The 23475-nt window shown below is 42.1% G+C and overlaps 1 protein-coding gene across 9 annotated transcripts in view; it reads left to right on the top strand.

Annotated features, from left to right (window-relative positions):
* Nucleotides 1-23475, top strand: part of LOC129202208 (poly(rC)-binding protein 3-like) — a 533188-nt gene that overhangs the window by 480583 nt on the left and 29130 nt on the right. For 6 of the 9 annotated variants that reach the window (XM_054814513.1, XM_054814515.1, XM_054814516.1 and 3 more), the window contains 8 exons: nt 1576-1599; nt 1698-1730; nt 4883-4999; nt 10883-11014; nt 14591-14719; nt 16915-17058; nt 21895-21951; nt 22433-22508. In XM_054814513.1, the coding sequence (XP_054670488.1) occupies nt 1576-1599; nt 1698-1730; nt 4883-4999; nt 10883-11014; nt 14591-14719; nt 16915-17058; nt 21895-21951; nt 22433-22508 (712 nt within the window). The remainder of the gene's footprint in view (nt 1-1575; nt 1600-1697; nt 1731-4882; nt 5000-10882; nt 11015-14590; nt 14720-16914; nt 17059-21894; nt 21952-22432; nt 22509-23475) is intronic. The other 3 variants (XM_054814520.1, XM_054814522.1, XM_054814518.1) reach the window with 1 other exon arrangement.

The raw sequence follows: 23475 nt of genomic DNA, 5'->3' as shown, positions 1-23475 counted from the left end.
TTGTCTGTCTTTTACTAGGAGCCCAAAACAGGGCACAATCCTCCAGGCATGGTCTCACAAACACAAGGAGAAGGCAAGAATCATTTGCTACAGCCTGCTGGCTACACTCTTGCTAACACAGCCCAGCATTTGGTTGATCAGAGGTGCACTCGTACTCATGTTGGAGTTGTGCATTGGGACCCTCAGGACTTTTTCTGCAAAGCCAGTTTGTACGTAGCAAGTTTTTGCCCAGCTTGTCCTGCTGCGTGGGCTTGTTCCATCCCAGACATGGCACTTGTTGTTTGACTTTGTGGTACTCCCTGAGGTTTCTCTCAGCCCATTTCTCTAGCCTGTCTAGGTGACTGCAAATAGCAGCCTTGTCCAGCAGCGTATTGACTGTTCCCCTCAGTCCGGTGTTATCTGCAGACTTGCAGAAAGTGCAAAGAAACCATATGCTGAAGTTCTTCATTGAGACAGGTCTTCTTCTCACTGAAAAGTCTTTACATCTTGTGAGCAGGGTGTGAGGCGTCACAAGCACAAGCTGCTTCATATTATGAAGTGGAGAGAAATATCTCTCTCAAGGTGTCTGCAGATAGTCCTCTACTGCAGGGTGAACTCGGTACCGCTTTACCATGAGTCCATCGTTGGATAGGGCAACGGAGCCCAATTTTTTAAATCTTATTGTTGGGACTGTGTTTCAGGATGGGCCAGACTTAAGTGTATAGACTGGGGTGGGAGAATTGTATCATATGTCTGGGACAAAACCATGGAAGTAGATTTCACCATGTGAATATAGGAAGGGAGTTTGTTTTCCTTTAGCTGGTCTCCTCTCGATCAGATGATTTCCAGTCTGATGTCACACCTGCGTGATTTGTGTAACATGCCCAGACTATTCACTTTAGAGTTAGTAGCTTCATTTTTGCTACCTGTTGGTTTTATGCGCCAAGTTTTTAGCCCTTGGAATGTTGCCAAAACTGCCAAATCATTCCCCTATCGTATGTTCACCGTGACATTTCTCAGTATTTTCTGTCCCTTCATGGAAGATTGTGGGAGCTCGGTAGCAATTCCCAAATCCCTAAAAAGTGATTAGCAATTATTGTTCTGTAAGTGCTTAATAGGGAGATTAAAACAGGCCACCAGGTGTTTACACAATAACACTCGGTAGTATGAAAATTCAGCTCTAGCTGTTACGTGGTGTAAAGAGGGTAAATGCCTGCCCTCGGAGAGATCAGCAATTATTTTGATGCTTGTATTATATCCAATTTTCTCTAGTAGGTTGTGCCATTCTATTATTTTTGAACTTTTCATTCCCTGATAGGAGTTTATCTGCGTTTATAGTAGCAGGATTGATCTGTAACCGCAAGATCAGTTTCTGTTAAAGGTATTTTTCTTGCACAATCAGTAAGCTGCAAAACCACATTTTTAGTCTGCCCCTTTGTATCTAAGATGGCATGTTTGTATACAGCAACAATGGAAGGGGGCTACGCTTCACACTGCAGGTTTGAAATACGTGATAGTGAGATAGCTTAGGAGCAGAGCAAATGCTCCTCTGTAGCAAATCGTGTCATTCACAGTGTCTTTTTTTTTCTGTTTCAGGAGGTTGGAAGCATTATCGGAAAGGTCAGGAAATTACTTTCTCTCTTTATTTTCATGTCAAAATATTGTATATCAGTTCACTTCATCAGCCCAGGCTAACTTTTTTTCTGTTTCTTTAACAGAAAGGTGAGACCGTTAAGAAGATGAGGGAGGAGGTAAGACAAGCCTTGATGTCTTCACTTGCCTTTCTTTCCAGCCCAGAGAACAGGGGAATTCAGCGGGTACAGACCGACACTGCCATCAAGTGGGCACTTAATTTAACATCACCATTCTTTGCAAGTGGTGGCGTTTAAATTGTGCTGGCCGAAATGAAACATTGTTGTTACTGTAACCTCCTTATCACCGCAGCAGTCTGGCGTCTTTCATTCCCCTAGCAGTATGCCTGCTGCTGTCTTATCTCAGGAACAGCTTAGCCAGATGATTCTGTGCATCAAAACCACTGTATCTTTCTTTAGCATACCAACATCGGTCCTGCACGTGGCTTGGCCTCCTGGTAGAGAGCTTCCAAAATCTGAAACCAAGCATCCGACTGATGCTGCATAAAGTTGGAGGGCAGACACGAGCTTCAGCAGAGCTGGAGCCAGGCTTGCGTAAGCCAAAGCATCCCTCAGCCACATCTGGCCAAAGCCTTAACTTTTCATCGTCTTGCAGCTGCGAGTAGGATGTGGGCAGGGTAGACCTGCACACCCACCATTCACATCCTTTGAAAAGGTTGTAAACACAAAAAGGCTAACTAAAACATGGCACGGCATAAACCTCAGTCTCCCCGGTGTCCGCAGGATTCTTTCCCTGCCACAGAGCAAGCTGCGCTGCCTTCAGAGGATTGTGCCCAGGTGGGGTTACAGACCCACGCTTGTCCTGCAAGGCAGCACGTCTTACCTGGAGATCCATGTAATTTTCCTTCTTTGAAGCAAGTGCTAAAAGCATAAGTCAAAAGACAAATCCTACTGTTTAAAACTTGAGGAGTGCAAAGTGGATAGAGGATGCCTCAAGAAAAGTCAATTTGGTTCTGGTAAATGTGCAGTACATTACTATGGCAGCTGCTTTGTTGTTTTATACACTGATAGAAGGTCTGTGGCAGGGAAATCTCAAAGTATTTGTGGTAAAGAAAATTGCTGAGATCCATCTTTAAATACACACAATAGGGAGTTTATTGTCAGGCTGACTGAGTTCAGAGCTCCTTTTTTGATCATAAGAGCTTTCACCCATGTTTTCACAGAAAAGTACATTTGCTAAGACTTAAAAAAAAATACAAGAAAAAAATGTTTCCAATATACTAGGTAATCCTGCCAGTTGATTAAACACATTTTAGTTTAATTATTAATTATGATCATGGGCAGATATCTTTGGATATAAATTGCATGCGCAGCAGGGAAGCCATCATTGGAGAGTGCTCCTGACTTCTGCGTTAAACATCTTAGAGAAGAGTTATGATCCCTGGTTAGTTTTTAAAGATAAATATCAAATGTTCTTCTTCCACTCCTGAAAACCTACTGTCATGTACATGTGGTCACAAGAGGCTTTATTTGTTTGTTTTTTTTTTAAATAAAGGAATTATATGCATCTTTATATCAGCAAAGGACTAAGACGTTATGTCTCCACATGATGATAACTTGGCCCTCCTTTAAGTAACTACCCTCTTCAGTACTTCTTTAAAAGAAAAATGCAACTTTATTTTGGCTTTCCTCACAGATGTGGCAAGTTGCATGCCATCTTTACGGAATGAAATGCAACTCTGTCTTGCTCTGTTGTTGGGGAAATGTCAGGGACAACTTCAGGCCTCAAGAAAAGTACAAAAACATCAGTTCTTTGCCCTGCGGTTGTTAACTTCCTACACACATATGGAGGCTGCCACATAACATTATAATTGCCCTAGCTCTGTTTTGACTGGTCATCTGTTGGAGGAGCAACATCTGTGAATTTTGGCTGCTGATGATCCACAGTGGAGCAATCTTTCAGACAAGCTCCCATGGCTCTGGTTTCAAAGGAAGAGCCGTGTTTTGCACACCTGGCCTGCTCCGTGCCGGGCTGAGTCCCACGGCCCCGGGTTCGCGTGTGGTGGTGGCAGCGAGATGTTGCCACCAGCACGAAGGAGCCCTGGGCCATGATCTCCTTCCTGATCTAGTGCTGGTGTTTGATGAGGGCAAGTCCCACCCAGGCTGGCCTGCCAGAAGTGCCTGCTTCGCCTTCTTATCTATGAAGGCTGAGTGTGTCTGCCAGCTGAGTCCGTGGCAGCAAGATTTTTCTATCAGTAGTGTTGGATTTTTTTTTTTCTTGTTGTGATTGGTAGCTGTCACATGGGGAAATACGCTGTCTTGCTGTTGAGCAGCAGTATGCACGTGAATAAGGGCTCAGACACACAGCACATCGACTGATTCATGGTAACCCTGAAGGCAAAGGGCCAAATTAACCCAGATTATCTCACGTTTGCTACAAGCCCAGATCCTTGAGAAGGTCAGTGCCTGTGGATGAGTTGAGGCTCCAGTGACTTGTTAGGCTGCATTAACACATTTCCATGCCTGAAACCTCAAGCAAAGTGTAGGGTAGATCTTACCTGAAACGGAATTGATCATTATCTACACCAAGATCCTCTAAAATGTATTTACATCTGGTTTAGGGGTTTTCTCTGCACTGCCACAGTAGCAAAAAGGGGACTAAGTATATCTGAGAGCCATCCTGGCTTGTCTCCAAGACTTACAGTTTTCTAACAACTCCTTTCCAACAGGCTCCTTGCCTTAAGGAGGTAACACCATTACTGTTGCCTGTCCTACCACTACTCCTTTGAAGGGTTGTTCAGTGCATATTAATTGACAGCCTTCACATTGGACACATCTGTAAGGAACCTTCTCCAGAGTGCAAAGCAACACCCCAGCCAGACAGATCAAGCCCTGCCTTTGGGTCTGCAAACCAGAGAGGTGCATCTTTCCTAGGGGATGTTGATGCTCCCTGGAGGCAACCACCTTGTCCGAAATCCTGCAGCTCTGGTCCTACTTAAGTTTAACCTTGCAAGAGGGAAGGGAAAAGACTTCATTATGCAATTATTTGCAACTTTGAGTTACAGAGGTGCTATTTGCATACTGCGATGAAGGCTGTTTAAGTATTTTCCCAAGCAGAATCCGGCTTCCCGCTGCTAGATGAATTTTTGGAGTGTGATCAGTTTATGCTGAAATCATATGATGTTGGGGCTGCAGTTGTAGGGGAGGGAATTAGATGCCTCAAGATATTCCTTCCCAAACTATACCCCTAATCCTACTTAGTTTGCTCCCTGGGAGGTATAAATTTGAAAAATATTTGTTCTTTTTGACAGAGTGGTGCTCGAATCAATATTTCAGAAGGCTCCTGTCCAGAGAGAATTGTGACAATAACAGGCCCAACAGATGCAATTTTTAAAGCTTTTTCTATGATTGCACTAAAATTTGAAGAGGTAAGCAAATAAAATACATTTTTTTCTCTCTTCAAATTGAAATACAAACACTGTTTGAATTTTCTCATGTTTGCTTTAATGTTAAATATGATTTGTTTAATGTTCTATTTAATAGCAATGAAAGTGGTTGTATTTTTATAAATGCTTTTGGCAGTAACGCTGAAGAAAAATAATGGGTCAATTTACAAGCTGTTTGATCATTTCTTTTGCTTTTTGGAGGCTTCAGGGAAAAGCAATTGCTTCTAGTAATGTGCACTAATGGCAGGAAAAATGTCTTGGAAAATTTCTGGTCCCATTGTGGGTTTGATTTGAAAAGAATAATTGCCTAACTTTTAGCTCTGTTTTTATGTGATTCCATTTGGTATTGATGTAAATTTTATATATGTCAAAATGAATATATAACTCATTTAACTAGAAAATTTTTATTTTAAAAACAAACTATATGATTACTAATTACCAATTACCATATTTAAAGCTTGGCTTTTAAAATTAATTAAAATAAAGGCACTAGGACTAAGTGAGGCAAGAGTTCAATTTACTGTAGAATAACCATTCTGTGCAGATACGTACCTAAAGTGCTGGGATCTCCTCGAGTTTCACGGACCAACTACAATTAGATATCGTCACCATTTCAATGGGAAAGCTCCCAGAAAAGACAGCAGACTACAGAACACGAACCCTGTCACTCAGGAGAGGACTTAACTCCCTCCACTTTCGAAAATCATATGTCTAGTCCAGGCATCTCTCCTGTCCTCTCTGGAGAGACAGTGGCCCCTGCAGAAGGCAATTCACCTTCTCCTAAAGGAAGAGCCTGCAGGCGGGTGGACAGGGGAAAGTGGCTGTGTCTCTCCATCGATGATTAAACTAGAGGGGTGCGAATCCTTTTCTTAAAAGTGCATATTTCTCCAAGTCAGTGAGGTTAGTCTCCACACCTCCCCATAACACTGGGAGATGCTGGCATCGATGGGAAATGTCAGCGTGTGCCTTCACATGACCATGGTGATTGTTCATATTTAGAGCAACCGGACTAGAAGAAAGCTTGTGGGTCATCAGATGCAGTTGTCTTCTAGCATAAGCAGTATGTCTTGCATCTTGCAACTTCACAGCATGATCAAAAACTAGTTAGCTTTTTTTCTGTTTCTTGATATTGGATCCACAACCTCAGTTCTCTGATAATTAGACAACAACTTTTTACTCCTCACCTGAATTTATCCATAAACAGTTTGTGCAGATTTGTTTTTATGCCAGCACTGGCCATTAGTTTAAATAATTCTTGCCTTTCCATTCCTGAGGATTCCCCTCTCAGACGTATTTTTAGAAACCAGTTTTATCCCATCACACCCTTGCTTTTGCCAGAGTAAGCTCAGCCTTTCAGAGGCTGCATTCCCCACCCCTCTCGTGACTCTGCGAGTCCCTTTCTACATTTTTCCAGTTACTGTTTATGTTAAATGTGCATGTTAATTGTGGTCAGGTTGCAAATGAAGTTCCACAAGGGCTTATTTAATGGCACTAACAGTCCCCTGTCCTAGTTATCACGCTAACATATCCCTACCGCTGCTGGAAGTGCCTCACCTCCTACTAGTGCCATGTTTTGCACAGAACCGTGCTGTGCCTGGCAGGTATCCCCAGCTCCTGCTCAGGTGTTTTCAGCGGGAACCTATTCAGTCTCAGCAGACATTCCTATCAGCCCCCAGACAAATTACCCTTTTTTTCATACTGCAAATGTTAATCTCATTTATATTTCTCCAATCCTTCATGGGTTTTCAGATCTTCCTGTATGATAATCTAATCTTTCAACATGTTGATAAAGTACCTCGGTTTTGTGGCGTGGTACATTTTATAAGAACGCCATTTTTTTTCCTTACCAGTTATTAATGAGATAATAATGATTTTGAGGTTGAATCCTGCAGAACCACACAAGTAATTCTGTCCAGCCCAATTTTAAAACCACTTGTTGTCATCTGTTTCTCAGCTTTATCTCCTGCCCATCCTTTACCAATCCCTGTTTCTTCTAGCTTCAGAGGCAGCTTCATGTACAGTACCATACCCTCCAACCCACAGAGACCCAGAAAGAGCAATCTGTCTGCTCTCTACACAAAAACCATGTTCTGCTTAGGACCTTATCCTAAAAAATGCTGGGGGAATCATTTACAGAGACAATCCCTGCCAGTTCCCACCAAAACGAGTACCTAGTGGAAATAACACTGCATGTCTCATAAAAACATCAAACACTGCACAGCATCGGATCCCCACCCCACCACCCAGCACGACGTAGTCTTTGAAAGTGCTGTAGCTAGCAATAGACAAAGAAAGCTGAAATTCAGGCATCTGACTGGATTGTATGCATATTTACCCTTGTAGATTTTAATGGGTAGTCTGGACTCTTCACGTGGATATTAGCAAAGGGGTATTGGCATGCCCTGCAGATCAGGTACTGCGGCTATATATTCTGAAATACCTGTATTTAGTTTTAATATAATTGGCTTCTGGTACATTTAAAAGAAAAATGTATCATATAATCAGTTAGGTTTCCTATAATTATTCCTGTCAACAAAATGAGGTAACTGTAACACTTTGGAGGCAAAATAAAGTACTGTTTCAGAAATTACAAATGAGCTAGCTACCAAGTGTTATTTTTCATGCATATCTTTTAGTTGGAGATTTCTTCAGCCATTAAAAAAAATAAAAATCCCAGAACAGACAGTGCTTGGCCCAGCTCTGGTTATTGCAGCTGCCTTCAAACTGAACAAAAAAAGATAATGTGCAAGACTGCTGCTTTGAGGGATTTTTTTGGCATTTGTTATGCGTGCCCACATGAAGCATTTTGACATGAAGCCCTTGAACCCTTAATTTCAGCCTTACAGCTGTATAGCTGGGGATAAGCAGGTCTGGAAAGACATGGGAGCCCTGGAATGCTTTTCTAATGTTAGCAAAAAATCTCAAAATGTGTCAGATAGATAGAAAAAAGAAAGATCTGGAGGAGTGTTTGTGCGGTTGCTCTGCAGCCTTATATCACTCTGCTTTGACAACCTTCCTAATAAAAGTTGATTTTCTAGCAGCCTGATGATGAATTTACAAGCTAGGTAGGTAATTACATAAACAACTAAAGTGCTCTACTGCAGAGGAAAAAGAGAGTTGTTTAAAAATGGCACTAACCCAGGCAGAGCACTGGAGTTGCAAGAGAGGACATTTTAGAGCAGTCATTTCCAGACTGGAGGCCGAGACCCCGGAAACGCAGCTCTCAGTTCAGTGGTGAGTGGGGCAGCGCTGGCTTTGGATATAAATCTCCATAATCCACTGGAAGCACGTGGTAGTTATGCGCTGGAATAACCAGCAGGCAGGGCTCGGTGGTCAGACCTTCTCCAAATAAATAAGAAAAAATTTGGTGGAATCCTTGTTCATCTGCAAACATTTATGAAGTATTTGCTCAGCTCTAGGAAGAAGGAGGAGAGAAAAGGAAGGTGATAAAAGCAATTGAGATGATGCCTTTTTGACAAACATTAACTCTTGCTATTACAACTACGGCATATCCTGTGGTGGTCATTACCAAGCACCGAGCCACCTCACAGACTCATGCTTACTGTGAAAACTGGCAGGTTTAACATTTCATTTAGAAGCCGGTAAAGAAGAATTTTGATACGTTTTTTCCCCGGAGGTTTGGTAGATTTCTGAGCTGCCAAGTTTGCTTGCCTTGGGAAGCCTTAGACGCTGTGATTCTGGGATGCCAAGAGCCCAGGATGCTGCAAGGCTTCAACAGTGGGAGCTGGATCTCCCACCACTTCCAGGGTCCCAGATCCTGGCCGAGGAGCAGCCCAGGCAAGCGGGTAGAAAGCCATGTGAGGTCCAGCTTAAGAGTCTGCCAGAGTCCTGAGGGAATGGATGCGGTCCCACAGAAAGTAAGACATTAAAGTAATAGGAATCTCCCAGTTTGAAAGATTGACTGTTCTGTGAGAAAGTTTCCAGCCAACCCTACTTGGGAGCCTGCAGTTTTGGAGGGGATTTTTTTTCTGTTCATTTCTCTTTTGTTGTGTTTTTAAGCTGGATGGATGCCTTCATGGGCGGGCTGCTGAGCCTGTGTGTTTAGGTTTTGCTCTTTTTAAATGATGAGGAGAAAATAAAGAGAATAGTGGCTTCCAATTTTTGTGAAGTGCTTTTGAAAGCACTAAGTGCGGTGGAGGCTTTGAGGCCAGGCCAGATGTGATAGGGAAGTGGGAGACATTATCAGGGTCATGCTGGGTGGCTGAAGAGGGTTATTTACCTACATCTGGAGGATCGTGTGCCTCTGCCTGACACAAACATGATATAGTGAGATGGCATCTTCCAGCTGAAAAATGGGTATGACTTGGGCTTTGTTTCAGATACATGGGTGCTGCAAAATTCTGTTATCCCTCTCACTTTATTTTGGATTGCAATCTCTTACCGACGGGGCCACTAAACAAAATGTGAGTTACTGGCTGGCAGAGGAATGATTTGATAGCTGTCTCGTGGCATGCAGCAATGCCTCATTCTGTTCAAGATTTTTTTCTTCTCTTTTAAGCTAAGTAAGGTCACACCAAGCCGTTTCTTGGATGGAAGAACACCGCCATCACAAATGTGGAAGTACTGTAGGAGTCAGTGCTGGTGTCGCTGAGCTCCCACACTGGTTCAATGAGGCATGCAGAGTTGTTTAAAGTATTTTTTTTTCTTTCTTTTTTTTTTTAATTTGTGGTCCTGATCACACAGTATAGACACTTTTTTTTTTTTAACAAGTGGTAGTCTCGATAAGCAAGAACGTAGGGAATCACATAGTTCTGTCTGCTGAAACTCTTGTTGCATCATAAATGAGTTAAATACATATGAAATGCATGTTTTCTGTTGTTCCTCTCCTAATCTTTTGGGTAGCATTTCTGTGAAGGGTGTAATAGCTGTGCCATGCCACCTCACAGATGGATGAGATGGTCTTTTCAGCTTACAGCTAGTGTTAGCAAACCACATTGAGATTCTCATGAGTTGTTGGACAGGTGCCATGCAGCTTGTGCCTTTTTTTTGTGATCCTAAGTGCTCTCAACAGCATCCCATTGATCGGTGGGAAGACAAGCTTTATCTTTTCCTCTGTGATGAAGACTTTAGAGGGATTGTTTTGTCTTGCCTAGAAGATTTTGAACAAACAAAATATTTTAAAGCAATGAAAACCTTGCAACAAGTAGTATACTGAAATGCTCATGAGAACGTATAGTGTAGCTCACTGAATAATGAGATACAGGGATATAGGTTACATTACCTGAGTACAGGTAATTCCTGTTTTGCTGAGCTCTTTGTACTCTGGTTACATAGCTGTGATGGAAAAGATTTTAGAAATTATTTAGCACTACAAATACTTATGGATCTGCTACAAAAGAGAAATTAAACCTGGGGGCAGTTCCCTTTTTTAAACTTTTTTCTTGGTGTCAAACCAGACAAGAAATTGTGTAAAATATAAAGACATATCATATAGTAAAAATGTTCTAATTGAGACGGCGCAAAAGAGACCAAATCAGGATTTGGGGACCTGTGAACTCAAAAGCCTCTTTGTCTTTTCCATTTGCTTTGGCTGGTCTAATGACAGATACCACCTCCTCCTCCTCCTCCTCCTAGTCTTGCCTCAGATATCATCCTCTGGCCCCGCAGCATGGGTCTGCAACGCCAGACAGCAAAAGGGTTCCTCTGGCATAAGCCGCTTGCGCGGTTCGTGCTTATGGCGTATCACCGGCAGAGCCGGCGGCTTTACCTGCCACACAAACAAACCACGACCGGTTGCACGCTCCCCAGGTCTCCACAAACAGCCCGGGCATTTGCTCTGAGACCTTCATTGCTTACCAAGGATGACAAATCCTCCACTAATTCTCACCGACGTTGTGATTACAGGACATAAATGCTTCAATGACAAACAGCACGGTGACAAGCAAACCACCTGTAACGCTGCGGCTCGTCGTCCCGGCAAGTCAGTGTGGATCCCTTATAGGAAAAGGAGGCTCCAAAATCAAAGAAATCAGGGAGGTAAGTCTTGGGATGTCTGCTGGGAACGCTGGCTAGCTCAGCATCCTACCGTAGCCGTTTAAAGAGCATGCCTTGCCAGCATCGTCAACGGCACCTTGTTCATTGCACGAAGGTGAGCATGTGCTGAGTGAAAAGCCTGGAAAAGCCTTGCTCTGGGGCGAGCAGGGGTCCAGCACAGCTGTACCCTTCTACCTTCCTTGAAGTTAAAGACCATATGTGAAATAAAGAAACAGTTTTACGACGTATTAGCCTTTGATGCACAATTTAGCAAAGGAACAGTTTAGCGACAGAAATGGCTCGTCCAGTTTCTCTTCAGGCGCAGCCCCCTTCCCAGCAACACTCAGGTGATCCTGAGGTGCAGCGTCGCAGCCATTTCCAAATTAGTTACCACCCCTGCAGGCAGAGAAAGGCCCAAGTGGCAATGGGGAGTCCAGGTTAGTGTATCAAATGCTTGATCTACATTTTAGAAAAATTTGGTTTTCATACTCCTTTCCTGTTTCTCCCTAATCTCACTGTGCCACAGGTGACTTGATTTCCTGTATTCCAAACACATATTTGGGTTTTTTAAATCCAGATTTTATCCAAAGGTATTCATTCAATGTGCTGTGCTAGGAGCCACTTTCTCCTCTCACAAAAAAATGCAAAGATTATCATACGGTGCCAGTTTCAATTCTTCCATGCATGACTGTAACAATATAGCACATGCTAAGCCAAGGATCCAATGTTTGTAATCAGGCAAACAAGAAAATTAGGTACATGCTCCATTATGTAGAGAAAATCTGGATAGGAGATTTCAGAAAAATGGATTTTTGTTCTGGAGAAAGTGACAGTACTCCTTCTATATTTGTATTCATCCCAATGGGGAATGAGGTGTTGAATATCAAGATAACATGCTGATCCTTTTTTTTCATTTGACTATGTCAAAACAGAAGCTTTTGACAGCTTCTACCAAATTGAAACTTCCTTTTTTAAATCTAAAATGTAGATTCAAGACAGTAGGTTTAATTGAGCTTTTAAGTTTCATTTCAAATGTGAAAAAACAGTTGGTTTTCTATCAAAGAGAATTTGATCAAATGTGAAAAAGGAGTGGAAAATGCTTTGATCAAAATTATATGTCCAGCATTTACTATGAAGTGTTAGTTTATGGTAGCCTTGGAAGGAAAGGTGATCACAGAGGACAGTTTGGGGTCTCATCCTGTTGACTTTCAAGTTCTTCCAAATTATTGCATTTGGATTTGAATTTGATTGTTGCAGGAGCTTTTAAGAAAGTTCCTTCTGAAGGCTGCTGCTGAAAGGATCTTTTTTTCTCCTCACGTACAGGGAAGTAAAAGCAGCGTGTACCACTTCCATTAACCGACAGAGCTGCCAAAAGCTGTTTCAGAGTTTGCCAAGCAAACAGCATGTTGTTCCTCCATGTGCCTCTTGCTTTGTAAACCGTGTTCATGAAAACATGACTAGGTTATCTCCTGTAAACTCACAGAAAAACAATTCAGAGCCCTGTCATTCAAAGGAGTCTCTGTGCTTGCTGAGACCTGCAAATAAAAGGCAATTACAAATCAGATTTTTTTTTTTCCTTGGAATGCTATTACTTGATTTTTCATCCAAGAGTTCAGGAGCTATTCCTTTCAGTAGTCCTTATTGTCAAACCAGCTTTTGAGGTGTGGGAGAAAGGAGTCATTTGATGACACTGAGGGGAAGAAAACATTATTTCTGTGCAGATGTTAGGGTCATAGGAAACCCTCTCTTTTTCCCTTTAATCCCCAAAAAAACTTTGTCAGAGAACTTAGCATAGATGGGAGAAGATACTAGTGTATTGAAGCGCATTTCCTGGGTGGAGGGAAGGTGTTCAGTTTGCCTTACGCATGGGACATTTGCGGTTCAGATTCTGGACAGCCACCACCGTGCTGGTTTTTAAAGGTGAGCGTGGCCTGTTGGTCTGTGTACAATTGATGACGGAAGTGATTATTCTGGTGAGCATCATTTCAGAAGCAGGTACTTACTAGTCTAGGACAAGGAAGTAAAAGGATAGTGTTTGGCCAAATAGGTGTTTTGATAAGGCTAATGTAGTGAGAAGTCACACCGTGCACTTTCTTAAGCATAAGGGTAATGTACAAAATATTACACATTTTTTCATTGCTGACATATGACCAAAGTCAAAGAATAAACAAGACTGGCACTGGAAGCAAATGCATAAATGACTGCACTATTTGTCAGAGTATTTTGTGCTAGATGTAAGGATACTGAGAACTGTACGTTAAATAGCAAATATGATCAAACAAAAAAAGGAGTATCCACCTCGAGATGTGGTCTAATTTCATCATCACTCAACACAGTGAGCAGCAATTGCACGAGGGATGGTCTTTTGTGTTTAGTCATGTACCCAGGAATAACATAGGGTTGCTGTACTATTTTCAAGATAAGATTACAAAAAAAAAAAAAAAAGAAAAGAAAAGCATGACTGATTGATCAAATTATGGTGAAATTCCGAAGCCTATTATAGAGCAAGGAATTGATATTCTGGCCTTAAACAGCACTAGTGAACAGAAGATGCAATCAGTAATTTAATCAGTCTTTGGAAAGAAGAATAACATGTGTTGTATGTAACCAGCAGGAAGACAAATTAACTCCTGGCTGACTGACACAAAGTCAATGGTTACTGAAAATGCTTTTCTCAAGAAGCCCAAAATATTGCATTGCAGTAACAGTCAGGAATAGATTTTGTTTGTAATACGTGAAAGTGCTAACTCGATATGAAATGCCTGGGTTTCTTCTATTGACTGAAAAGGCCTTTCAATATGTTAGTGAAATAATGCCAGGGATTGTTTTGGCCTCATGTATTTTTCTCTTTCTTTGGGTGTTTTGTTGTTGGTTTTTTTCGTTAACTAAAATATGTTAGTGCCAAGATCAAATTTTTTTAAAAAAAACAAAGCAACAAAAAACCACACAAAAAACCACAAAAACCTGGCTCATTACCTCCTTGGGTTCATTAATGAGCTAAAAATTGATGATGTGCATATATTTAATCAACACTAATTATAATTTAGAAGTGCTTCTGTACCATCCTGAAATATTCCAGAGTGTAAGGCAGCCCCAAATTTCATCCAGAGACATGAGTCAGCCATCAATGGATTAAAGAGCCATTTATCTGCAACTCATTTGATTAGCAGACCTTCTCCGGTTATCAGCATTTTTCTCCATTCTTTTTTTTTATTATTATTGAAAGTACTTCCATTTCACCTTTATCATTTCTTAGTCAGCATTGCAACCAACTGTCTTTGAGGGGGTTAAAAGACTTGTCCTGAAATTCAGGTCATAGTTTTGATACCTTAATAGCTACTGAGGACTAATCTTCCTAGGATGGGAGTGTTTGCAAATTGACTTGAACAGGCAAATCCATGTCCTGCCAGACCCCGATTACCCAGTCTGAGCCTGAGTTTGCATATCGCATATCTAGCAAAGAAAAGACAAAAAGTTTAGCGGTGCATGCCCGTCCATCGCATTGGTGAATCACTGGGTTTTGAGAGGCGCCGTTACCTGCCCGAGGGTGATGCTCTCTTTGCTTTGTCTCTGCTCCAGTCCACAGGAGCCCAGGTGCAGGTAGCGGGGGACATGCTGCCAAACTCGACGGAGCGCGCAGTGACTATATCGGGCACTCCCGACGCCATTATCCAGTGCGTGAAACAGATATGCGTGGTAATGCTGGAGGTAAGCGAGTACTTGGCTTATCACCTCTCACTTGGGAGATGCTCAAGCACATTATTAATTTTCAAGTGCCCTGGGTTCCCCGGGGGTGCTGCCTGCCCTTCCCGTGCCAGAGATTTCAAGAGGACTCTGTTAGACTGTGCCCTGCCTGCTGTTAGAGAGCCTCTCGCAGCAGGGTTTAGCAATCAAAGACCAGGGCTTTCATGACACTGTCAAACAACAAACCACCTCCAGCGTGGAGCTGCAGCCCATTCTGAAAGAAAAAAAAACAAACATTTTATTCTGATACGGAATAGGGCAGAAAACATCTAGATCTTGTTTTAAATAGAAATAATTCTGACTAGTGTAATTTAGATTTACCAGGATTTTTTGCTTCCTTAGGGTCAGGTCACTGCATAAGGCCAGAATCTTTCATTTTGACAGCAGTTTTTTAGCTCTTAGATTAAATGATACAAAATTAGTTTATATAAAAATCTGGGCATTTTGACCCTTGCTGAAAATGCCCCAATTTCACACAAGTACATTTCTCAACTGATTAAGTTGAATAGAAGTTTGGGAAAAAAAAATTTCAGCAAAATGAAATATTTTGACCTGATAACCATAATTTTTGACAAGAAACATGAAACATCTCTGCTTTTATCATATTTTTCTGCTGAAAAGTTTTCTGTGTTTTTTTCTTGTTTTGTTTTCATTTGGGTTTTTACCTAAGTCTAGTCGAGGGCTGTGTCATTATGATTTCTGACACCCTACTGTTCTGTTATTCTTTAAAGAGGGGAGAAACAGTGGAGTGTTTGAGACAGTACTATGGCTTTGGGCTCTTCAGAAGTATGCAATGGATCAAAATGACACACAGCCTTTGCATCAAAATGTCATACAGCCTAATGCAAATAAAAGCATAAAAATTGAAAAATCCCCAGTGTTTTACTGGGGAAAAATGACTCTCGCTTCTTTTTTTTTAAAAAAAAAAACTACTGTGAGGAAGGAATTTCTTTATATAAATGCAAAAGAACAGAAAGAAAATATTAAAAAATCATTTTAGTTTGTTAGAGATGGAGTATGTGATGGCAATAGTTATCAGCTCTGTGAATACAGTGTATAGTCTATTGTCCAAGTGACATTCATGGAATAGAGTTATTTGCTAAAGAAGATGAGAGAAGCCACTTCTCAAAATCAGAGAGACATGGTCTCATTTTCCTGCAAGTAGATCCACTTTTTAAATAACCAGTTTTAACATAAAAAGTACTTAATTTTAATGTAAGTCAAATTGCAAGCAGTACTAAGACGACACTGGTTTAGCTACAGTTTGCTTCTTCAAACGTTTAAATAACTCAGAAAATGAATGTGCTCTAATTTGCAGCATATATTTAATTTGGCAACAAACACTTTCATTGACATGAAATAGCTAGTTATATGATATTAATTAATGGAAGTGGTATTGTTGTTACCTTCTTTAGTTGTAGTTAATGCACTGAAACCAGGGCACCATTCTGCTAGGTGTTCACGCACAGTTTGAGGCCTTTTTTACAGGCAGGTGCTCCTGCTTTATTTACGAGGAGAAAATTAGCCTCGGTCAGGGGTTTTCCCTTTGGGTCCTTGTCTTGGGCTACAAGGGACAAACTCTCTTCCCATGCGTTACGAAGGCCTTGGTTATGCTCCTGCAGCAGCCATGAGGATTTTTCTCCAGCCTTCCAGCTCAGTCAGACGAAAGGCAGGATCAGACTGGTCATTTGCAATTGAGCAGCTAACTCAATTGAGTTGGTAAAACAAGAAACCTTGGTGTGTAGCAGCGTAGGAAGGATCGATAAGCAGGAGATGTCCTCTGTGCTAACAAAGCGAGAACACAGGCCGGATTCTTCCAAAACATCCACAAATTTCAAAGTTGTGCCCATGTTTCCTGAAATGCCTTGACATGCTTAATGAAGCTTCATAGCTTCATCTAACGATGGCGGTAATGAAGCCACGAGTGCCAGCACTGCCTGTTTCGGCTGTGCAGTCGGGACCTCGGGTCTTCCCCTCGAAGCCTGGACAACCGACCTCTGTCTTGCTTTTGGGCTGATGTGGGGGAGGGCAGGGCGGTGTGGGCTGGGCTGGGGTAGCTGCATGCCTTGTTGTCTGAGGTGACCAAGATAAGGCGTGATTGTGTTGATACGAGCTCTGCTTCATTCTGCATTTTGATGGCTTTTTGTTTTTGTCTGCAGTCCCCACCCAAAGGTGCCACCATCCCCTACCGTCCCAAACCTGCCTCTGCACCTATCATTTTTGCAGGTGGCCAGGTAAGAGCAGACACCATTTTGGCTTCAGCTGGAAACCACACCGTCTTGGCCCAACCTCAGCCAGCGCCTGTTAGTTTTCAACATTTACTCTTTTTTGCCTGGTATAGTATTGATGTGCTTTGTCTACTCTGTGTGCTTACAGTTTGCAGGAAAGGAGAACACTGCATTGCAAACTTGACGCAAACTTGTGATGACTGGTATTTTACCAAGATTTAAAATTAACTTCTGTAATTAAGAAAAGTTTGCCCTGCTACAAATTGAGAAGTGTCCAAATCAGATGCTCCCTGAGTGGGACAAAACTGCTTATTGTAGGGGTTGTTTTTTTCACTCTTGACTTGTAGCTCCAGTAGCAGTATAAGCAGTTTTGTCAACTTTTCAGAGATGATCAAACAGCAGGATGTCTCTTCTCATGAAAGGCATAATTTTTCTCTCATAGTATTCATATTTTTAGGACCAAATATTGCATTTCGCAATAAAAATTTACACACACATAATTTCTACTGCTTATAGTCCCTCAGAACCAAATAGCAATGATGTTCTGAGGTTACAGGAACTAAAGACATGCAAGTGCAGACCTTCCTAACCATGGCGTGCAACAACCTGATTGATAACAGAGCTTTCTTGGGTTTTTTTTATATAGTGAAGTTTTGAAGATTCCCCCTTCATCTTAAGCTATATCAGTTCAGGGTTCTCATCTGTCTTTAAATCCCTGTGTGCAACGTGGCTCTTCCTTGTCTTTTGATAATGCTCTGAAATGGGTCTGCAATGTGCCACTACGACATGGCGGGAATTTGCTCTGCCGTCATCCATTGCGGGGGGAATGCAGTTTTGGTAAGTGATGAGCTGGCAATGAACGCAGCTGATATGTACCCTAAAAACCCCACCAGAGGCTCACCCATATAGCCAACAGGCTGAGAGCAGCACTGCCCAGATATGTGCAATGGTGGAGGAGTGAGATGCTGCAAGCCCTGCCCAACTGAAGGGGAAATTCATCTCCTAAATCTGCCATAGAGGGAGGCGGCCATCTCTCTACTTGGGATTCATATATGTGAAGCCTCTCTGGCAGTGAGGCACCTCCATCCAGCCAAATCTTTTCCCCTAGATGACGGCAAGGCCCCTTTTTAAGCAGTTACCCAGTTGGAAGAGCCACGCACCTGCATGGTGGAACATCTGCAGGCAGGTCACATCTCCCTTCCCATTAGCCCATCCCAGGTCATCACTCTGTCGTGATGACAGCAGCCCTAGAGACCATGTCTCACCCCAGTAGGCAATTCAGAGGTCGTATAAGAACCTGGACAGGGGATTCCTGGTGGGACAGAGGGCACAAGGTGCTGCTGGTATTGTCGGTGGTGTGGTGACCCACATGTCCCTGATCTGCCAGTTTGTAAGGAAGCTCCTGCACACCTGAAGCGTACATCAAAGCGTCATTGCTTCTGACAGGTCCTTGGAATGAGCTTTCTAATTTTTGTCTTGAGTTTTACTTTCTACTCTGTACTGATACATTGTGATGTATATCCAGATTTTCATAATCTGGATGTAGTAGCTTTCAATTCCTAGTGCTCAAGTCTGCCACTCTTAGTTGTCTTCAAAATAAGAAATCTGCTTCCTTAGTGGCCAAATTTGAATTTAAATTTAAAATAATTTGCCAGAAATTGGTTTATGACTGAAAGTTCAGAATAATTTACTCCACATATATATTAAGTTTACACTGCAGTGCTTTCCTTTAAGAAATATGTGTATATATATATGTAGCAGCTCATGTTACCAGTATTGTAATTGCCACTACTTTCAAAGACTATCTCTGTATATGATTACTCAAAAATATTGAAACTGTTTGCTAGAGTGCTCTGAGCAGTTTGTACAAATAATTGAGTGTGTCCTATTTTAACGTCTAATAGCTCTTGTCATCTTCAGGTTTAGAAGTTTAGAAAGTGTTCTCACTTTTCTAATGCAACCTTGTTGATGTGAGAAAGACTGTAAGAGACAGATCTTTTTTGTGTGCTTTGAATTTAGTCTCTGACTAAGCAGACTTTTTAAGAAAATGCTTCAGGAGTGTTTGGGAGTCAATGTGGAAAGACACCTTAACCAGATTTCATAAGGGGAAATTAATACTGAAAATAAAACTTTATCAGCAGTGTTAATTCCACCCAACCTTTCGGCTATGCTATCACAAGTAATTTTCCGTTCTAAATTACTTCATGGATATCTTGAAATGTTTTGGTTTGTTTAATGCTTGCATATCAAGCAACACTAGCAAAATCGAATTTCTAGTTTTCCTTAACAAGTTGGGGTTCTTCTGCTTTAAGTACTGTTTTCAATTTTCTTGTGCTTCTTCGATACTGCATTGCATGACAGAACTAAAAGGAAGCTGAACGCTGTCCTGCCTGCTCTACCCATTAATATTTAGCATATGCAGTGGTTAAAAAATAAATACATCCAGCACTCCTGCCTGATGGAAACGAATTGGAAATTTCTACCCACTGTGCTACATTGCTGTTTAGATGGGTACTCACAGGGTACAGCTTTGCTTTATGTCTCATAGTAGTTTATGGTTTAAATTGAGGAAGATTTGTAGACCAGGTCATTCCTGCTGTTACTAATGTCAGTACGTCAGCGGGACAGTTGCCCTTGACTTCGATGGAAGCAGACCCGTAGCTCATGTCCTTGTGAAACGTTACAGTACAGATGTCCCAGGAGCCTCTACCGGGCTTGTTCTTGGCATGCCTCAGCCACTGAAAGGCACAGTTCCTCTGCCAAGGGGTAAAGCAGTCAAAGACAGATTTTCTCAACCTAAATCAATCCAAGTGGCTTTTTGGGAGCGTAAGAAATGAAGAGCGCTTTTTGGTTTTTTTTTTTTAAACTGGGAAAGAAAATTCAAGACCCATCTTGTATCTTGTCCATCTTGCTGCTTTGATGGTTTTCACTGACAACCAAATGAAAGCTAGTCTGAGCTCAGAATGTTCATTATTTCTCCAGTTTGTTTGCTTCCTTGTATGTATACATGGAAGTATGAGGGAGCAAAGTGATGAGGAAAGGGATGGTTTTTATTAGGTTCGCTGGTGATTTTTTTGCAGTGGTTTCTTGCTGGTTTGCAGACTACTGCTTGGGAAGCACCCGTGTAAAAGATGTTCTCTCAGCTGGCTTTGAAGTAAAGCCAAGTTCAGAAGGGACAGTTGTGGTCCGTCACAGAGGGTCAGAGACCAAAGTATGGTTTCCAAACCCGCTGTTTGCCCCTGCCCAGCGCCATTTCCAGCTATAACCTCCCCGAGGCTGCTCCTCTGCTTGGCTACGCACAGAACCCCCGCTCAGCAAAGCAGTGTAACATCTCCTTAAGGTTGTCCTCATTTGCTAAAACACTTCAACACATGCTTTGCTTGCTTGCATACGTGCTTGCTTAAGACCCACTGACAGCGGTGATAACCTGTTTTGGTGGACTGGAACCTTTTCTTGTCATTTATAAACCATCGGTAATGGCCATCCCCTGTAGATGCATGAGAGTACATTTGCCCATGATCACCCCATTGAGCCCAGTCGCACACACTTCTGCCTGAAAACTGCTCATGTGCATAATGTTTGCCGGATTGCGGCCTTGCATTATAATTAATTTAAAAACTAAATGAAATGTTTCTTCTCCAGAAAGGAAATTCTGCTGCAGAAATGTGCATCAAGCAGTTGAGGCATTAAAGGTTTTAATATCTGAACTCCATTAAATGAATTGTTTTATCATTTGCAGAGGATTCATTACTTTCTAAGAGGCCTTTTGTCAAATAAGCATTTTGCAAACTAAGCTAATCAGCTCTGTTCCTGTTTATAATTCTCCCACTACAAATATTTATACGTTATAATTTGTCCTTCTGCTTTCCTGCCTGTCTAAGCACAAGCACATTAAATTTTTTCTGACATGCCATCCCTTTCAGAAAAGCCCTACAGCATATAATAGAAAATTATAATCCCTATATAGTTTTTTCCTTGTAGGCCATTACAGAAGATCAAACAGAGCCAGCAGGAGAGACAAAGGGCTGTGCTGACTGGTGCCAGGCATGCCACTGTATCCCTCCTCACCCACGTGCTTTTTTTGCCTCCCCCACCTCACCCCAGTGCTGCCAGAAGTGATGCCAGAAACTATACCCCTTGCGCTGCGCTTGTGGCGCAGAGGGGCTGGATTTAGGGAGGGGATATTTGGCTTTTTGTGGAAGATAAGACCACCACGCTGGGGGTCTCCATCATGCTCCTATCTCCAAACGTGGCCAGTCACTGCAGGACAGGTGCACATCCAGCACATGCGCTCACATACCCGCTGGCGTGGCAGCCTGGGGCATGAGCCCCGCGGGGTGCATTGGGGCACACATTTGCTGGCACTTAGCATCTGTGGTTGTGGGTAGCCAGACGAGGTGGCTCGGAGCCGGCTGGCGTGTGTCGCTGCACACAGCAGTCAGGAGCTGGCTGGCAGGGCAGGGCATCCCCCAGGGCAGGTCTGCCCCATCCTCGCTGCCCCCCTTGCTGCTTCAGTGTCAGCATCTTCCTGCATGCATCAGTGGCACTGGGTGGATGGGGGAGCAGTGGGGGGACATGACCACCCTCCTCAGCCTCCACAGTGTCCCCAGCTCTGCTGTTGGCAGACAGAGCTGGAGTAAAGAGAGTTCCTGAGGACCAAGGTCATCAAAGCTCAGGCAGCAGCACTTGGCATCCCTTGCTTGCAAGGGGTGCGCGGGCAGCTCAGCAGAGACCTTTCCGTACGGTGCCAAGCATTATCAAGCAGCACAAGACAATTAAGCTTCACTAAGTGTTGAAAGCGATGCGAGTGGCATTTACCTGGGGAGCCAGGAGGAGGTTTTCTGATGAGAACAGGTACGTTGCTTGTCCCACCTGACTGACCTGTGTCTTCACTGTGCTTGTTGTTTTCAGGCGTTCACGATTCAGGGGCAGTATGCCATCCCTCATCCAGACGTGAGTCCAGCGCATGTAAATTACTCCCTTTTTCTTCCTCTCCCTCTTATTTGTTCTGGGCAACATTTGCTTTCTACAGTTAGCAATAAAGACATGGCCTAAGGACGCCTTTCCTGAACAACACACTGTATAGCCAAGTGTTAGCTCAGCTGCAACTCTTACCTTGTGTAATAATTGCTAGAAAGTACAATGGCCCAGGAACAAATGACAGTTATCTTGCTCTTTTTCGCATGTGATATATTTGAGTTCTTTTAATATGTAATTCTACAGTAATTAGTTAATATTAACAATAGCCATTACATGTAATAACAGTAGAGATGTCATTTATAACCAGTTTGGGTTTTATTTTCTCTACGGTAGATTAGAATGAATGATTAACCCCTTTTTTTTAAATATAATTTTAATTAATCCTGTTTTAGAACATGTAAGATGGTTTCTCTGCTCTGAAATAATTCCATTTGATTGGTTAGTTCTAATTTCCCATCCTGCCCTGCAGTTGACCAAGCTTCACCAGTTGGCTATGCAGCATCCCCCCTTTACTCCCCTTGGGCAGACCACCCCTGGTTTCCCTGGTACGTACCCATGACCCCCTGGGGATGTCCTTCTTCTTAACAGCTTTGTTTCCCGTGGTCATTACATCATTTTAATAATAAATGTGGTCAATGACCAGCGATCCTTCTGTTTTTACACATTAATCTCTGTTCTTCCCTCCCGTACCTCTGTTACAGTTCCTTTCATCATTACTAAAACGTGCTTTGTTTGTTACATTTATTTAATCCAAACCACTTCATTTGTGCCATTGGCTAAAAGCCCTGAGTTTATTTCATCCAGTCCTTGTAAAGTTATTACGGACCATACAGTATGTACCAGTTGGTCCTGAGTGAAGTCCTTGGGCATGCATCTTGTCAAATTCCCAGTTTGGTAACACAGTTCGGAAAAAAGCAAACATAGGAAAACAGGATGTAATCGTGGTACAGAAATACCGATTAAAGAAATTACAGCACGCTGAAACTCGAATTCCTTGTAGAGCCAAATGTCTTAAGAGCATGTGGGGATAGGGATGCCCCCTATCGCTGCTGGGACAAGTGCCTCTACTAGATATGCAGATGTAACTACAATATGCAATGGAAATTTAGTTAAATTAAGGACTGCAAGTTTGGTCCATACTTATTAAAGCTAAAGCTGAATTCTTGATTCAAGAGTAAGAAGTCAATTAACCCTGCAATAAATCATTTTTACTGTACTTCGCTACATACATGCTTGACATCTAAAAACTTCACAAAACAGAAGTACATATGTACTGGTACATGCTTTGTATGGCAAATAACGTTTTATCACATACATCGAATTCTGTGAGCAACTTGATTGTTTTCTATTCAATGTGAAATAAGCATATGCAACTCTTAATTGAATGTAAACATCATAAAATGTAGGTGAGTCACTTTTTTTTAAGAGAATTTCTTTTCCATCTTTTCTAGTTGGAAATATTTTTGGCATGTCTTTACAGATAATAATAATAATAATAATTAACACCCAAAA

This window comes from Grus americana, chromosome 2 (genome assembly GCF_028858705.1).
Source record: "Grus americana isolate bGruAme1 chromosome 2, bGruAme1.mat, whole genome shotgun sequence".
Classification (NCBI taxonomy): domain Eukaryota; kingdom Metazoa; phylum Chordata; class Aves; order Gruiformes; family Gruidae; genus Grus; species Grus americana.
The sequence above is the reverse complement of the archived record's forward strand: the minus strand, read 5'-3'. Positions and strand labels throughout refer to the sequence as shown.